The following is a 15,769-nucleotide window of genomic DNA, read 5'->3' on the forward strand; positions in this document are numbered from 1 at the left end:
AAGTCTTCTCACTTTCCAAGTGGCAAATGCTTTAAGTATTTCTGGTAGACATCTCTGAACAGAATGGTGATTTGTGCAACAATATCCAACAATGCTTTACCGTACACGCCCTCTATCTTCACTGCCATGAAGGGGACAGTCCCACTAGGCCATCGAGTACTTTCTGCTTACGGTGTTGTTCATCCGGAATGGGAGTCAGCATGTTGTTGAGGTCCAGTCAGTTGGCTTCACAATTTTAAAGGATGGAACTCTTCCTTAGTAATCTTTTGTGGTTTCAGATGCTGAGACTTTTGCTGAGATGGCTTTCCAATTTGGTTGCTCACCTCAGATGAGCTAGAAGTGTGCACAATGGGTAGTTTCCCTCCTCTATTGCAAGGAGTGGTTGGGAAGTGAGATCCAGGGAGATGGTGCTGATGTTAGATTTCATGGAGCTCTTGGAAACTGGGCACCCAGCTGGCTCCTTCACTGAGGCCCTTTGAAGTTTCCCTGCATTGCACTTGCCAGTAAGAGCTTGTTCATTTTTTCCAAGTTTTCTGCATTTGGACACTGTCGCTTGATATGCCCTGCATCTCCACAGCGAAAACAAAATACAGTAGGAACTCTGAACGTCGGCTTGTTTGTTTCTTCCCTGAGTCCCTTCGTGGAGGTTCTAGCAGATATATTCCTCCCTTCAGCTAAAGTTAACAGTGCTTTCTGTAATTCTGCAACTGCCTCTCATCTAACCTCTACATTGTTGACACTCTGGACCATAACTCCTGTTTGCGTAGTAAGCACTGCTGTAGACTCCTGCTTGTGTTCCCTCACCACTTAAGTTGATGTTGAACACTGAGATTTGGCTTCCTACAGGGCTTCCTCTTCCCTCACTTCTTTAACCAATTGAGAATAGGTTACAGTCTCCTTCCTATCTCTCATCCTCAGTTCCCACATAATGGGATCCATAGCTTCAGCTCCTTGTAAAATGTGACTGATTCGTACTTGGTCAGCTACTTTCAGATCCACCCCCTTCTTTAGGATGATCTGGTAAAGCATTTTATCTAATCGCTTAATGTAGTCAGATAGTTTCTCACCAACTTCTTGGTATGTATGTTCAAACTGATGCAGTAGGTCAGCAGCCCTCTCTGTTCTTCCAAACACATCCTGCAGTACTCCTAAATAGTCCTTGGCTGTACAGTCTTTCTTGCTCATCCTTAGGTTGCCTTTGGTATCCATAGCTAATCCCTTTAAACTTTCAGCTATCTGCTGCTTCTTCTGAGTTTCTGGGATATCCCACTCCTCTAGGGCTTGTGAAGCCTGATCCATCCAAGATTCAAAATCTTCCTCTCCCTAAAGGTGTGGGTTGTTTGCCAGAGAAGAAACATAATTTGCAGTGCCCAAACCCAGTGAATGTCTGTGTAGGCCTTAAGAATTTTTCTACAAGACTTCCCAAAGCATTCAAAACTTCAGGCCCTATAGTATTTGTGGGCAGTGAAGCTTCAGTTTATGGTGTACGGTTCTGACCTACTTGGATAGCTTCCACAGGTATTTGTTCTGTTGCTGGGGTACTGCACTTCTCAGGGATTACCACGCGGACTGCATTCTCGCCTGAAACTGATACACTCGAAGGTATATGCTCATATACTAGAGGATTTTTCCATTCTAATAGGGCCAATGTGCTCTGTTCTGTAGTCTCCATGGTGCTGTCTAATAAAAAATCATGGCCTACAACTGGTAAGGATTCTGTGATTTGATGTATTTGCATGTCAGTCCATGTGACACCTGGCAACACTAGAACTAAGCAGTGCTCTGACTAAGCATTGTGTTGTTTGCACCACTTAGCGCCTACTTCTGGGTTCATCTTGCTGCTGGTGTTGTTTTACAAACATTCAGGGAAATAGGGCAGAGTTCTAGGTAGTACAGGCAATCCTGGATGAGCCCCTAAATGTAGTGCACCCACAGGAGTAGCTGAATAGTGCATGGGTTCCTTCCTACCTGTCTCTGGTAACACCTCTATTTACACCCAACACACCAAGGTTGTAAATAACAGATTTTATTCTAGATGGAAATTCTAGTCTTAACAGGCAACAACACAGTAGCAAACAAATCATTGCAGTAGCACAAAGTTTAGCAGTAAGGCAATATGAGGTATACATACAGTGAAATCACACCTCTCAGAACTCAATAAGAGAGATCTTGTCATTCAAATATGAGCAAAAATGCAATGTCATTAAGCAGTAAGGATTCTATAATGCAACAATACTAACAGCAGCTATAACCTTGATCAGTTCTAATCAGACCAAACTTTGAAAACGCTGTGTTATACCCTGTTCACTGGCCAGTGATTACTTACAGTGTTAATGCCGGCATGATGAGGCCCGAAACTGGAGCTCATATGAAACTCAGGTATTTGTAATCCACAATGCATTTAAGGGGAAATCCACACTGAGGGGTGAGTAACATGAGAACCACAAAACGACAGCCAGTACTATTTAAGAGATAAAGCTAAACAGTTTCAGCTCAGAAAAGGAAAAAGGGAAAAGCCTAGGCCCACGGTCCCAGTTGAAGTTATAGCACAATCCTATGAAAGTATAAAATGGCAGCTGAAGCCTTTCACCACTCTGTCGATAATATTCTGGATGTCAGGCACCACAGTTCCACTGATGAGAAGTGTAGAGATCACCCAACAGCCATCTGGTAATCGAAGATGGCTTCTTTATAATAGACCCAACAATATTCCTGTCATTGCTGATCAGATACAGGTGTGGGACTACTGGTTCTAGTCTTCTCTCTTGATTTCACAGATCACCATCAACCAGGTTTTAAAAGGAGGGAAAACACAATCTGCAACTTCACTTCCCTGTCCCAGACACTAGAAAAATCTGGTTTTAATGCAAGGCCCCTTATTCCTTCACAATGTGTTTCAGTCTCTTCCCTTTCACTGTTGTTTCTCTCTTTTATATCAAATGAAAAGGAGCGCCACCTTGTGGTTTACCGGAAAACTACAGTCTGTTAACCATACAGTGAAATACAGTGTTAGCTACATTCATGGTGCAAGTTAGATACAGCAGACTGATACTGCTGACAGAGCTTACGAGAATAGCCTTGTGTTTGTAAATTGTTATGTAACATCATGGTAGAATAATTCAATGATCTATCATCACTGGTTAGATGTGAAATACGAAGAAATGGTGCCATAACAATATTGTCGAAAACATGATTGGGATGCATACTAGTTCGATCTAATAAACTGTTCTTCCAAAAATTCTTCCTATAAATATCAGTCTGAATCTTCCCTTCATGGAACAACAAAGTAACATCAAGAAAATTAATACATTCTTTTGAGGCCTGCATAGTAAATTTAAGGAAACTTGTCATAGTCTCAATATATGAAAAAATCCATCCAAAGTAGATTTATCACCTTCCCATATAATAAATATATCATCCACAGGTTTACTATCATATTTCCGAATCGAACTCCATCGACTGCACTTTTGTCGAACACGGAAATTCAAAAACGGTAATGTCGAACACTAAAAGCCAATCTAGGAACGGTTTTAACATGGGTCGAGATAGGAGTTCACTGTTATTCCAAACTACGAACCTCTCCCCTATCTCGACCCATGTTAAAACCCATCCACAAAATGTTTATAATATAAAAGGTTTGACTTGAATCTATCATTTGACATAACAAAATGGGTCTCCCAATATGACATAACTATGGGGCATAAGAGTTGGCACAGGAAGTACCCACAGCCACAGCCTTTTTTTGTAGACAAGTACTGCTTAAGGTAAAGACATTGTTCTCAAGAATTAACTCCAATAACATATAGACAGTATTGATAAGCCCTAATGAATGAGTGGTGTCAAAGTGCAAGTATTTATTAATATAATAGAAGCCAATATCATTGAGAATACACGTGAACAGAGAACAAACATCTAGTGTAACAAAGAAGAAATGTGATGGCAATGAAATGTTATCAATATGTTCAAATAAAGATCTAAGGAAAGTTGTGGTATCCCTGAGAACAATGTCTGACTTGGCTACCACAGGTTTCAATATTTTCTCCACACAAATAGACATGGACTCTATAAGTCATCCTCTACCTGAGACAATAGGCTTCAGAGGCAGTTCTGTTAAAGATTTATGTATTTTTGGAAGCCCTTTAATAGTCGGCACCAGTGGATATTCCACTAATAGATAATCATAGATTTCCTTAGTAATATATCTACTTATAAAACAATCTAACAAATCACTATATACTCTGTGTATAATCTCTCCAATCGTAGAGGTGTTTATAAGGTTTACCTTTAAATAGTTGAAAATCAACTATCCGATCGGCCCCTTGTGCGAACCGGAATGATAAAAACCGTCATTCCGAACTGCACTAATGATCGACAATCAGCAAATCGAAAACCAGATTCATTGATTTTCGAACTACAATTACGAATACAGATCATAATGCAGGGGGGGCAAAGCCCCCACTGCACCCCCCCATATGGGGGGGCTGTGCCCCCACACCCCCCTACTTTATTATTCTAACTCTGAGGTCACACTACAGTGGGGAAAGAGTTCACTTCCCGATCCCCACTATAGTGCACTCCGCACCCAAAATTCCAAATCTGCAATGAGCGAATGTCAGTGTGCATTCAGTCATTGCACATTCGCTGCATTTCTATTCGCGTATCTGAAAACTTGAAAACATACTTCCGCACAATTGTCTTTCGACAATGTGCATTTCAAGTTTTCAAAGGTAAACCGTTTAGAATTATATAAGTATCTCCATCAGACAACATGTCAATCATTCTATTAGTATAGCTGAGTCTATCAAGGACCACAACCACACCACCTTTGTCTGCAGGACAAATGGTGATGTCTTCGTTAGAACTGAGAGACTTAATGGATAAATATGCAGATTTAGATTATAAAACCTTTTATAAGTTTTAACATTACTATTGTACATATTGTAAAAATCTGCTTCACAGGATTTCATAAAAGCTTCTTCTAGGGGATTTAGTAATGGAACATAAGAGTTGGGTTTCTTTATATTATCAAAATTCCCACTGGAAGGGGGAAACATAAACTTCAACATCAATTTTCTACAAAACATTTTAATGTCCAGCACAGTATCACAGATATTACTGAAGGTTGCTGGAACAAAAGATAGTCCTTTCTGCAATACATTACATTCATCATTAGTCAAAGAATGTGAATAAATTATAAACTAGGTTGTTGAGTTCTGCATCCAAAACTTATTCAGAGTTGGAGTATTGTTCATATCCTTGGATGAATTCCTGCATTTTCTCATCCTGTTTCCTGATTTCTCGTGTTGTGTCGGATTTTTTATTAGTAGTGGTAGTGTGGAAAAAATGATGATTCATCTGTATATGCGAAGACCTTGCTTTAGGTCTAACATCTTCCTCATTGTGTATCAGAGAAATGACATCACTGGTATCACTAGAGGGCATGAGTGTCTTTCCAGCTGAAATAGCTGGCTGACTAGCAGGAGGCTTATGCAAACATAAATGAGAAGTATTTTCTACACAGGAATTTGTAGCACTAAGGACAGGTGCATGATTTGTTTTACCATGACTATTTAAACCAGACACTCTTATTTTATCATAAGGCCAAGAAAAAACATTACCTGCCTTAAAATCCTTTAAATCTCTAATCAATTTGTTTTGTTTCTGCACCTGTAATTTATGCTCAAACAGGTGTGTGCTGGTCAGCGACTTATCCATGGCTTCTAAGGTAGCCTGATGAGAAAAGTGTTCTAAAGCTCATGTTGTTTCTGTTCTAATTCAACAACAAGTCTTTCTTCAATTGGTTTAAAATAGTTGACCAATAAACGTAAATAGGAAAAAGTTGTTTCCAAATTGATCTTCTGCCATTTAGCTAAAAGATCCGGGTATATAGACCCATAGGTGGACATTTTTGATATGCGTAGCCCTCTCAGAAGACCATAGTAACTGCAACCACAGGGAGAATGTATGTAGGATGCTACTTTCCTATACCTCTGACAACAGAAGTGCCACTGATATTGTCAGGAAAAACTGGCATATTTTGACAGCTAGTGAGGATCTGCATAATATAGTAGGTGACTCTTCCAGATTTGCCTATAAGAATTGTAGGTCACTAAAGGGTAGACTATGTCATCATAATATGAATATCAATAGAGGCATTAGTTCTGAGAGATGTGGTACATTTAGCTGCAGACATTGCAGTATTTGTTCCTATATAGGTAATAGTAACTTATTTGTACATCCAAGTATGAATAAGGAATACATGTTGTCACATTATGCCAATTGTTCCACAAAAAATGTGGTTTATCTTGCCTTCTACACAGTGTGCCCTAGATTCTATGTAGGAAAAACTAACATGTCTGTAAGATTAGGAAGAATGACATCACTGTAGCCAATGCCAAACATGTACTTGACGAGTATCCAGCATTCCTTTAAGCTTTTAGTTCTTGAAATCATGCATATGAATGATAGAGTAGCCAATGTTAGGAATAAGACAGAACAAACTGAGCAGAAATGGATAATTAGATTACAGTCTGACAGGCAGTATGGTCTTAATGACGTTTTTAATTGACAGGCCACTTACACACAAGTAAAAATATTTTTTTTTGTCATTTCCAGCTTTTATTACCTGTTGTTTTATGTAGTTGCGCTTGTAGTTATTTAATACTTTATATAAAGTTATAATAGTTCTCATCTTAACTGTTTTTGTATTTGCTTTAACTGCAGCTTAGTCTTTGTCACGTGATCACCACTCAGTTTTTGATTGGCTATCATCTTGCAAACAAGTTTAGTATTTGAGCTGATTTCAGCATTAGCATCACTTTATTGATGCATTTTAGTCACATTAGTGAAATCAAGACCTGCTTCATTCATTATGATTTTTAGATTTCAAGTGTGTTCCATGGTAATTATGAATATTCTATATGTATGTTTTATTATTTAGATCCAAGAGTTTTGACAGATTGTCAATTTAATGCAGTTTTTATGTTTATTACACTTGCTCGCTTAGCAATCGAGTTTATATCCACTTTTATTGCTCTATTATTAGTTAGACTTTTTATACTTAGTTTTTAAAGCATGTTAAAGTTATTGTCCCAGATGGCAGAGGTCTGCATATATAACATGTTTTGCTTTAACAATGCTTGGTTGATTTATGCACAGACTGCTCTATTTTGTTTTTCAGAGGCTCTATAAGTAGCTAGTGACTTTACTGAATTTCTGTGGTAATATTTGTGTTTAAACTGAACCTGTACCTAGAGAAAGTGTATAATCAGAGCTCCTCCTTGCTGCATGTGTTTTTTAATGTTTAAATTGCACACACACATTGAAGAAGTGCTTTTATGACTTGAATAACTTGGGCTAGCTATACCTGAAGTGCTTTTACTGGCAATTTTCTAGTTGTACTATTGTGAATAATTGATTTTGTTTTTCTGGTATATCTTTAAAATCTGCCAAGTGTTTATTTACTGCATTGCTCTCTTGCCTAGTTTTCTTAGCTATAAATCTTAGTTCATTCTGAAGTATGCTACTTTACCCCCCCCACCAAACCTTTCTGAATACATTATTATATAACAACTGCCTTTTGTTGTCTTCATGCTTACCCTAGAATGTCTGCTTTTCTCTTTTCCTAGTTGAACTCTACAGTTCCCTACAAAACAGTGTCTACAGGACTGCAATCAGTTTCTTTCAACATTTAAACAGAGTAGGTTACACACAAAACGCATTTGTTAAGCTTTCACTTACAGTGCTTTGTAATTAAGCAGGTCACCATATTGGTCAGCTATAGGGCTCTTTGTTTCTACTTGAGTGGTTGCCTCCTTCCCCTGTAACTGCAGTAAACTGACTCTTACATTAGAGCTGTAATATTTACCTTATAGCTTTAGGACACCTTAGGAAACCTTGTAAACTACAATAGCCCCGCTACGTTCGCCCTCACTACGCTCGGGCTCTCTTCGCTCTCCTCCCTGCCCCCAATTCCCTCCCGCCCCCAGTACCTCTAAATTTATATTACTATAGCCACTACCCCACTTTCTAGATCCTATCTGCTGTCATCTGGGATAATTCCACCCACCCCTATTCTACTACCTACATTTAATAGCACCTATTAGCTTTCATCTGGCATTCTCCCATCCCCCCTTCCAGTACCTTTACCTCACCACTCTATCTTCTGGTGTTGCTTCACCAGGTAAAACAGTTCCTTCACTCACTAGCTGAATCACATATAATGATATACTCCTCTTTACTACCTCTCTTGTTCACACCCCTCTTGTTCACACCATACCTCCTTACCTTGTATGAAAACCAGTTTCTTACAGATTTCAGGTCCCAAAAGGCCATACTATCACCCCAGCTGTAAATCCTTCCACCTTCAACCATACTTATAGTACCAGATCCTATCCAACATCTTGTTCAGTCTATCAACATCTCAACCCCAGGCACATTAGCTCTAGATCCAAACACTACCACAAACTAATAAACAAATTCCTGAAGTTCATCACCAAGTATAGACTCAACCTAATACTTGGTGGTGATATTCACCCCAACCCTGGCCCACTCACTTCAGATACACATACCCCTCTACTTGTAATCTAAGCTACAAACCTACAATTAATAGGCCAACTAACTCTCTCCTAGTCTGTCATCTCAATATTAGAAGCATTAATAACAAGGTACATGAATTGCATGCACTTCTGGATGTCCACTCCCTGAGATTCTCTGTTTATCTGAAACCTGGTTAAAACCTAACACTAAAGACAATGAAGTGTTACCACCTGGGTACAACATACACAGGCTGGATCGTGCTTCGAGGAAGGGGGTGGGGTAGCTGTACTCTATAAATCTGAGTTGAATGTCACCATAGATGTAATACAACCTCCTCAGATTAATAACTCTGAGATTCTTGCCACCAAATTGCAACTTAATAAAAATAAATGCATTAATATCATCTGTATGTACATTCCCCAGGTAACAATATATCTACATTTGAAGATATCCTGCACTGGTTATCATGTCACTACCCCCAAGAAACCCTACTACTTGGAGACTTTAACATAGACTGGGGCACCTGTTCCTTAGAATCCCCAACCACCCATATTAACCTGCATGCATTTACACAAATTATATCCACCCCTACCAGGATAGGTAAACCCAACCAAAAAGAAAGTATACTTGACTGGGTACTCATAAACAGTCACCCACAACTGTACACTTCTGGTACCCTCATTAATGGCCTAAGCAATCACCTTCTCACATATGTAATTAAGCACAAAACCATTAATTCCCAACAACCCTTACTCAGAAAGGTTAGAAACAATAAAGACTTTGACCCTGCCAAATTCCAACAAGAACTAAACTCATGTAATTGGTCTATTCTAAAACACCTCCCCTTAGAGGAAGCAGTAGCATACTTTAACAACAAATTCCTTGAGATCCTTGATTTGCATGCACCTGTTCGTTCAAAGAGAACCAAGGTAAAAACTGCACCATGGCTTTCTATAGAGTCTAAACTCAAAATTACCCTTAGAAACAAAGCATGGGCTTTATGGCGTTCTTCTAAAGACCCTCAAGATCACATTAAATACAGGCAATCCAGGAACGAAACCAAAACATCAATTTTACAAGACAAAAACAAATACTACTGTAATTTACAGACAGTAAATCAAAATAACCCTCAGAAGTTTTGGGCAGGTTTAAATAATCTACTACATCCTGGACAAACTTCAACCCCAATCCCTGCTGCTACTATTGATAAAACCCCTGAAGATGTTTCTGATAGTTTTAACCAATTCTTTACTGAGACAATTCAAGCCCTAGCTAGCCAACTACCTCCTAGCTCCCCTGGTCCTGAAAGTAGCACCCCTAGAAACCTACTTCATGCTCAGCTTCCAACCAGTCACCACTTCACTTATCCGTACCTTGATCATAAAATTAAAACCCACTACACTTTCTGCTGATCAACTCCCTGCCGAGTACCTACAAAAATCAGCTGATGCTATTGCTTACCCCGTCTCAATACTAATCAATCGAACCATAATAGAAGCTAAAATTCCCACCATCTGGAAAATATCCTATGTAATCCCACTTCACAAAGGAGGCAGCTCTACTGAATTCTCCACTTATAGGCCAATAGCTATACTCGCTCCACTTGCAAAGATTATGGAAAAATGTATTCATAGACAACTCATGCACCACCTAATCCAAAATCGCCTTATGGCAGACACTCAGCATGGCTTCCGTCCTCATCACAGCACTACTTCAGCCCTCCTAGCCTTTACTAACACCATAAACTGTAATCGCAACAATAATTATATATCCTCAGCCCTCTTTTTGGATCTTTCCAAGGCATTTGATATGGTTGATCACCAACTTTTAATCCACACCCTGCAAACATTCTGTCTAGATACTGGAGCCCTCCAATGGTTTCAATCCTACCTGAATGGTCGACAGCAGGCTGTCCTCTGGCAGAACAAACTCTCCAACCTTCTACCTAACACCCTTGGAGTACCACAAGGCTCTATACTAGGGCCCTTGCTGTTCTCCATCTTCATTAACGACCTTTATACTGTCATCCCAAAAGTCAGCTGTATCCAATATGCTGATGACTCTACTCTGATTTGCTCAGCCACATCTTCAGTAGAGTTATGGTCAGCTACCCAGACCACCTTTAATACAATAGAAAACTGGCTTTCTGAACATCGTCTGATCCTAAATCCCAAAAAAACTAAAATTATGTTATTTTCACCAACACATAGGTCTACCGCTTTTACCTTTACCATAAAATCAAATGATGGCACAATAATCTCCCCTGACCCATCTACAAAACTATTAGGTGTCATCATAGACAATAATCTCAAATTTGACCTACATGTTAACCAAACTATCAAAACCATCAATAAAAAACTAAGGTCACTTTACAGAATAAAAGCCTTCCTAACCCCTCCAGCTAAAATTGCCATAGCTCGCTCTCACCTTCTTTCAACCCTTCTGTATGCATCCCCTCTACTCGAACTTGAACAAGACTGTCCTTAACAAACTCTCAATTTGCTACAACCACATTGCCAGGTTTGCCACTGGGCTGCCTTTTAGGACACATCATTGCATCAATCTAAATCAGCTTGGTTGGCTTGAACTTCCTAGCCTAATCCAGTATAACCAACTGATTATGGCCTATAAAATCCTCTATAATCCGGACAATACTCCTGCACTTAAAAATATTATCACCCCCTATAACAATCCTAGACCGCTTCGATCCTCTAACAAACTACTAATTCAGACTAGCAAAATTAATAACACAGCCGGTGATTCTCTCTTTGCAAACTCTGTAAGTAGATCCCGGAACTCTCTTCCAGCTGATATTACCTTACGTTCCACCTTAGGTCAATTTAAAACTAGACTCAAACAACATTTGTCACTTAACTGGCTATGTCAATGTATCAAGCCAGGCTAACTCGAATGTGTAAAAATCTGTTAACCAGTTTACTGTGTAATTTAATTTAATCCTGACTTGTGCTCAGGACTAACTGTAACCTGTGGAACTTGTTTAACTTGCTTACTTATGTAATCTCTGTAAATAGTCTGTTTGTAATATGTAATGCTGGTATTATGTAATGCTGCATCTGCTTACCCTTGGAGCTTTTCTCCCCGGGCCTCCGCTGAAAATGGACATGCATCCAGTCGGACTATCCCGGTCAACAAATGTAAAATAAAAATAAAATAAAATAAAAATTGTGCTTTAAATGTTTTTTACTTGGCTTTTACACAGAGAAGATGTCCTTCAAATATTTTTCCTTTTGGCACTCAGCAGTCTAGATTATCTGTGATGCTAATGCTTTTATAGTTAAAGGTGATTTTTGCTGTTATATATATTGTGTAGCTATTTGTTTTTAACTATGTAAACAGGAAAATGTATGTTTTGAACATGACATTTTTGCTTTGTTATCTATGATTGGTTGTTTACGTATTTTAAATTTTGCTGTGTTTTCCTTTGTACTGTTTGATGAAGCATTGCTTAGTACAATGCAAAAGCACTCACATTTATATTATTTAATAAACAGATAATTATATTTTTTGTGTTTGTTCTGGCTTGTTTGTCATGTCTTTATGCTTTTACTTGGTTTGACTATATATTTTTTGACATGGCTTAATTCCGGCATCGTTGTCTTTGTGATTTGGAGAATTAGTGAAAAGTATGTACAAGGTCCCAATGACTCATGTATAAACATTGTTTGGACTCTCACAGGGATTCCAAGTTTGAGTGAGTTTGCTTCAGGGTTCAGCTCTGAGCCCTTTGCTGTTCATACTGGTGATGGACTACATTAGAAAAATGGTTGGAGGGGACAGATCAACAAAGTTGCAGTATGCAGACAATGTGGCATTACAGGCAAACACTGACCAAGAACTTCAGCAAAAGATAGGGGAAAAGAATGCTAAACTGAAGGTGCATGGGATGAAACTGAGTACTGATAATAATGGCAAGAAATGGGAGAAATCAGAAGAACTGAGAACTGAGATAGAAGAGAAAATAGTGGGACAGGTTAACAGCTTCAAGTATCTGGGAGGGGTGGTTGAGGTGAAGGGAAGTCTGAATGAGGAGGACAAATCCAGCTGGCACAGAGTGTCAGAGTAGCCTATGACAGAAGAACATCAAAGAAGTTTAAATGTAAGGTGTACAAAACTGTGGTGCAACCAGTACTATAGTATGGTACAGAAACCTGGGCAGTAAAGGCAGAGCAGCTGAGGAAGCTAGAGGTGATGGAGATAAAGTGCCTGAGATAGGTGGTAGGATGCACATTATGGGACATACAAAGAAATGAGAACTTCAGAGCAGAATCCAAAGCAGCTTCAATTGCAAACAAAGTCAAACAGAACAGATTACAGTAGTTTGGGCAGATTTATCAACCAAACATGATGGGCACATCAACCCTACTCAGTCAGTTCCCAGATGGCCAACCTGCTCACTGAGCTTGTGTCTTCTGGTCCATATTTAGGGTCGTATCCTTCTACGCCACTGGAGCTGGTTTATCTGTACAGAGTTCATAAACACTTATGTTACATTTTAACTTTATGAGAAGCATTTGGGACATCTCCCAGCTGAGTCATACATTTGTCATTTTTTTTCTTACATTAAACCACTGTAAATATGAATATACTGTAACAACATGAAGAGAGCAATGCAGATACAACAATTGTGTAATAAATTATTAGCTTTTGGCGAAATTTCTAAGTAAGATACTTACTTATCAAACTTGTCTTGTATTGCTTTGATCTCTTTCATTACAGGTACATTGTCTAGTGACCCAGACTTCACTTCCACATCTCTGAGCATCCCCAGTGCATGCTGTCTCAGCAGAGTCACTGCAAACTGCTCCTTTTCAGCTTCCTGATTTAGATTGTCATAACATTCCAAAAGTTTCCCAAGCTCTTCCTTAGAGGCCTTTTCAATAGAGTTTTCTGGAATGCAAGTTTGTAAATGGTTGGCAGCAGCTGTAATCTTCTGAACCTGAAAAAGAGAAAAAAAAATACATAAATATATATCACCCAGAAGATAACTGGATTTGTTTATCATAGTGATAAAACTTCCTGTCTTGAAGTTGAATATAAAGTGGCATGTTCTCCTTTCCGGTGGTGGTGGTGGAGGGGGGGTGAGGTATTATAAAGAGATGGTCTGAAAGTATGTAAGAAATTGTACTTCTGACTGGGTTATATATTTGACCATGTGTACCTGCTCTGCATTTTATGTGGGTCAAACTTCATGTCCATTGAAGTTATGCATTTCAGAACATTTAAGCGATATTCAATGTGCTCAATCATCTAATGCTTTATATAAGCATACTATAAAGCACACATCTGCTAGATTTAATATTGTAACTATTGATTGAATAATTCTGAATAAAATTAATAAGTTAGCTTGGCATAATATATTAAATAAAAAGGAAAAATATCGGATTATTAAATTGGAAGGTTTGTTTCTGCCAGGATTAAATGACTATTTGTAGGCAGCTAATTTAATGATTAGGTATATATTTCAGCTGTGTGATTTGTTGCTGTTATTGTACTGAAGAAGATACATATGCCGAAACCGGTATGCTAGTTTTCACGCTTTGGGTGACAGGAAGTTGAGTTTTTCACTGGGAAGTTAAGTTTTTCACTTTGGCTGAATAATTTATGTGTTGAAAAGCATTAAACACTTCTTGGAGAGCTGAATTATGTGTGCTGGTTGTCTACTGTTGTAATCTGAGGTACTGAAAGTATTTGAGAACCACTGGTATTCAAAGGCATTTTGTGTAAGCATGATAAACTGGGTTGATATACTTTCGTAGGCAACTCATTTTTTTATTTATTTATTTTTTGAGATGCAAAATTCTTAAACTCCCCAATGACACTTCAGGACATGAACATAGCAGGCATGAAATGAGAGCATTTAAAAAACGTTATGTACTTACAGACATTCATGCTCGTGATCCTACTGGTCTGTCCTCCCATTCTAAGCGAGTATCATTAGAACAATGGCTGAATATTTGGTTTGAAAACTTCTCCCAAAAGAGCTAAGCCATAACTGCCTATGGCACCACATGCAATACATGCATTAACACTTGACACACAAAATGAAAATTATTAAAGAGCATGTGACTCCTTTTCATAGCAAACTGAAGTATGACGTCATTGATGTAAGAATTACTCACATCACATTATACTATTTTCTGTACAGTAACATATGAAAATAGAGCATGCATTGAAGGCACACACACACACACACACACACACACACACACACACACACACACACACACACACACACGCACACACGCACACACACATGCACACACACACACATGCACACACGCACACATGCACACAAACACATACCTAGCACCTGTAGTAGTATATAGGCTACTATATTTCCATGCTAACTGCATCCAAAAGAAACGTGTATTGCTAGTAAAGATATATTACCATCTTGATATTACAAGCAAACTGCCTTAATTAACACCAACAGGAGATGCTTCAGTACTAGAAAAGCACCATAAATAAATGTCCTCATATCTGAAGAAATAATTTGATTTTGCTTCTCCAGACTGTTTTGCTAGTGTATGAACAATCTTAGCTGTGGTATATTAAAGAAAGCATTGCAGCTAATAGAGTTTTGTTTGAGAAAAAAATTGTTTTTATTTTAATGTGCAATACTTTAAGCAAGTTCGTGGGACAGGAACTGAGGCACAATTTGCCTAGCATATGCTAGTTTATTTTGGGGGCAGTTTGAAAAAGTTTTGTATGTATGTATGTATGTGTGTGTGTGTATATATATATATATATATATATATATATATATATATATATATATATATATATATATGTCTGTGTGCGTGTGTAAAATAAAACCATAGATAATTTATTTTTGATAGTGAAAGGGCAGAAAAGTGAGTTTAGGAAGTGTTTGAGAGGATTCAGATTAATGACTTCAGCTTAACACTTCTTTATAATATAGGAGAAAAAAGAATAAATTCTTTAGATGTTGAGATAAAGGAATGATTTGTACTACTTTGTACAGTAAACCTATCTCTTAATTCCTTTTTATATGACTCCAGTGCACATGCACCCTTTTGTCCGGGGGGGGGGGGTGATATGAATATTGAAATAACATTGGAATATAATTTCAGCAGATTAAATTTTGTGTAATAAATGAAATTGTACTATAACAATTGAATATAAGACCCTGTTTGATTGGTACATGCAGAAATAAGAAGAGATTTGAGAGATCAGGGTTTTGAGGGGT

The 15,769-nt window shown here is 38.3% G+C and overlaps 1 protein-coding gene across 1 annotated transcript in view; it reads right to left on the minus strand.

The window, feature by feature from the left end:
- SYNE1 (spectrin repeat containing nuclear envelope protein 1) overlaps window positions 1-15,769 on the minus strand; it is a 2,173,401-nt gene that overhangs the window by 1,636,234 nt on the left and 521,398 nt on the right. The window contains exon 33 of the mRNA XM_044089035.1: window positions 13,233-13,495. Within this exon, the coding sequence (XP_043944970.1) occupies window positions 13,233-13,495 (263 nt within the window). The remainder of the gene's footprint in view (window positions 1-13,232; window positions 13,496-15,769) is intronic.

Source organism: Protopterus annectens, chromosome 1.part0 (genome assembly GCF_019279795.1).
Source record: "Protopterus annectens isolate FY-2018-M chromosome 1.part0, PAN1.0, whole genome shotgun sequence".
NCBI classification, from domain to species: Eukaryota; Metazoa; Chordata; order Ceratodontiformes; family Protopteridae; genus Protopterus; species Protopterus annectens.